The following is a 3523-nucleotide window of genomic DNA, read 5'->3' on the forward strand; positions in this document are numbered from 1 at the left end:
AACAAAAAATAATGTCTTCATTTCTTGGTTAATTATGCATATTTAAGTTCGATGTTGCGTAAATTTCATGTTAGTATCTCGTCAGAATTTTAAGCAAAGTGTCAAGGAAATGGTGTATCCTCAAAATGAAAATTCACACAAAAAAATCTCGATTGTGTAAGACCCACTACTCGCTCTAATTACTAAAAGAAAATCTTTATTGTTGGATACCATGTACCCCTGAATAGGAGATTGACCCATCTGCTGTCACACCTACATGTACTGCATTGATCTTTCCAAACAATTGAAATTGTGAGAAAAGGGGGGGGGGGTGGGCTTGGACATTTCTTTTAAAATCCCAAATGTAGTCAATGGGATTCAGATCCGGGAATTTGACAGTGTATCGTCACACAAATGCCTTTTGGTCAATACCCTTGGGTTTTTAACACGTTAGTGCGCCGCTTTCGGGATAATTCAGACTGTTTGAGCTGATAGAAGACTGCCTTGAGCACCAATTTCTTATCATATCCATACGATTGAAATGATTTGTTTCCATGTTTTTAACAATTTTTTCAGGACAGTTTAACACTCTTTTAATCTGGTGTGAAGCGAAATCTTCCTATCAGAAGAAGATCAAGGTCACTTCCGGTGTGGTAAATTTTGTCAAAAACTTTCAAATTGTGATAAATTAGTGATGAAAAATGATCACAGTCTATAGAAAAATGTGTTTAAATGGGTTTTGATACTGTTTGACAATTTTGAAAAGTAATATGAAGTACAATTAAGCACTAAAATAAAAGTGAGTAAAACGTGGTGTAAAGATGGTCCAGATAGCAACATTCCAACGGCTCTATCTTCTATCTCAATGGTCATTTAACTAATGTTTTGTGTTTTTTAGTGAAACCAAATTTTTAGATTTGATAATGATCACAAAAAGATGCTTATTACACAAAACACATGCCGCAAAGTACAAATTTATTGTTTTTAAGCTTCGTCACGGAACATTGGTTTTCATCAGTGATATTGAATTTTCTTTCTACAATTGTTGAGAAGACTCATTTATTGATATAATTTGAAAATATCATACCATTCTATAAAGTAGTTTTTATATAAAGACATTTATTAAAGTGAACACTTAGAAGTTTTGTTAAGTGTATAAGCAATTACTAATTTATCATTTTGAAAAGTTTGAAAATCTTGTGACAAAGACTTTTCCGACATACTGGTTCTACATTAAGATGGAGATATTTGTGAGAAAGGCTAACACTCTTATTTAATAAAAGCTTAATAGATATAATATTTTTTTTTATTTCACCAAATTTGAAATTCAAAATAATTATGTTAAAATGTTTAACAATGTCATACAAATTAATGTTAAACAATCCATATTTGGCAGTAAAAAATGCTTCCTTCTTTAACCTAACAAAGTACAAGTATATACATATCTGGGTTACTGGGACATTGAAATCATTCTATATTCATCTCCAACCAGGAAGTAAATAATTAACAGTCAAAGTCCGACTAAATCTCTTTCATAATTGCAAAGTTTGTTTGTCAACAGATATATACATTTAGAAATCATATCTGCATTAAAAGTAAGTACAGGGTTGTCTGCAGACAAGAAATTATTTTTTTTTCTTAAAAGGACATTGATTTTTTGTTTATTAAAGTCCTGTGACCAAATTCTTTTACATAATATTTATAATATTAATTTATTTACAATAGAGCAGTAAGGAACATTTATTTCATTATGGGGGTGGCCCTCTTCAGTCTATAATTAGAATCAGACAAAATAATGTAGTTCAGCTTAAACAATTAAATTAAATATGTAAAACTGTTGCAGTTTCAGAACCCATATATGCATGTAACTAACTCTAAAATGATAATTTCAGATGGCACTTTCCAAATCAAAAATTCCAGGCACTGCCCAACACTTTCTAGAATGTGGTTTTGAAGATTGTGAGAGAAATTGTGAATTTTACTGTAATTCCTGTCATCATCGCATGTGTAAACAATGTAGAGACCAACAAATAAAGATTCCAGAAAACAAGAACCATGAAGTAGTCCCTTACCAGCAACGTAGACAACAACTTCCTGTGATGAAATGCAAGATCAACCCCAACAAAGAAATAGATATTTACTGCAAAGACTGCAATATTCCTTTATGTTCAAAGTGTTCAACAATGCAAGTGCACCAGAAACATTGTTTTATTGATTTAGAATCTATTTACACAGAGAAATTTGAACTTTGCCAAAAAGAACTCTCTAAAATCCATAATTACTTTGTTCCTACATCACAGGATTTACAGAGAGAAGTTCGGGGAAGATGCCACAGAAGTTAAACAGATCATGGACAGCATACGTACATCCATGAAGGCTAAAGCCGAGTCTCTCAAGAACATGGTGGACACAGTGCTCTCAGAAAATATGGAAGAATTAAACCAAATAGAGAAGTCATTACTTGTGAAATTAAAGAGCCAAGAGAAGACATTTGATGATTATATTGCCTATCTCAATGACCTTGTTAAGGAGTTCCAGAGTTACCTGTCCTCTACTGAGCTCTCTAACTTCACAACTCAACTTCCAGACAACTTAAAAATAAAATCCATTCCAGAAACCACCAAACCTGTCACACCAGAATTTTCATCTGCTCAATATTGCAAAAATGATGTTGCTAAATTATTAGGGAAAGTAAATAAATCAGATAGAAAGGCAGAACTAAGAAGAATAAAGCCAATGGAAATTCCTCCTATTGCTACATCAATGAAATCTACAAGTAAACAGACAAAACAAGATAAACACGTGAAATCTGACAAGAAACAAACAATGTCTCTATATGCCTCTGTCATCAAGGCCAGGGAGTTCATTGTACCAGGTGTTAGTAATGTATACCATGTATCACAATGTCAATCAGACAGACTCTGGATCAGTGATGATAATGGTAATCTTGTCCAAACAGATCTACAGGGGAATGTGGTACAGAAGTTAGAAACCAGTGGTGAAGATAAAGGTTACCACACAGTCACACAGGGCGGGGATCTGATCTTTACAGACAAAGACAAGAAAGTCATCAATAGGATAACACAGGATAATAAAATCACTGAATTCATTAAAACTGGAGACTGGAGTCCACTCAGCATACACTCCTCCCACATCAACGGGGACTTACTGGTAGGGATGTATGGTAAAGTCACCAGGTACAACAAGACAGGAAAAGAACTACAGAACATACAAAGGGATAACAAAGGACAGGAACTGTATACAGCTCCACACTACATCACAGAAAATATCAATGGAGATGTGTACATCAGACTATCATAATACGGCAGTAGTGGTGGTGAATAAATCAGGACAATACAGGTTCTCCTACACAGGTCAGAAGTCATGGTTCCGCCCCTATGGAATCTGTACTGTCCTGGTCACATCCTGGTGTGTGATGTCAGTAACACTGTTCACCTCCTTGATCAGGACAGTCAGTTATTGTCTCTATTACTCACACAACAACAAGGGGTAAAGTATCCCCGTAGTGTGTGTGTGGATGATG

The 3523-nt window shown here is 34.3% G+C and overlaps 1 protein-coding gene across 1 annotated transcript; it reads left to right on the plus strand.

Annotated features, from left to right (window-relative positions):
• Positions 1–2328: 2328 nt before the first annotated feature.
• Positions 2329–3300, plus strand: LOC134276255 (uncharacterized). Its single transcript, XM_062758514.1, has one exon. It carries the CDS (start codon positions 2329–2331, stop codon positions 3298–3300), a length of 972 nt encoding a protein of 323 aa, XP_062614498.1.
• Positions 3301–3523: the final 223 nt, after the last annotated feature.

The sequence above is a fragment of the Saccostrea cucullata genome, unplaced genomic scaffold, assembly GCF_032062105.1.
Source record: "Saccostrea cucullata isolate Sc308-1 unplaced genomic scaffold, CSIRO_AGI_Scuc_v1 ctg6813, whole genome shotgun sequence".
In the NCBI taxonomy this organism is placed as follows: domain Eukaryota; kingdom Metazoa; phylum Mollusca; class Bivalvia; order Ostreida; family Ostreidae; genus Saccostrea; species Saccostrea cuccullata.

Coding starts and splice junctions, on each gene's coding strand:
- LOC134276255 (XM_062758514.1), top strand. CDS start 2,329: ATGGACAGCATACGTACATCCATGAAGGCTAAAGCCGAGTCTCTCAAG.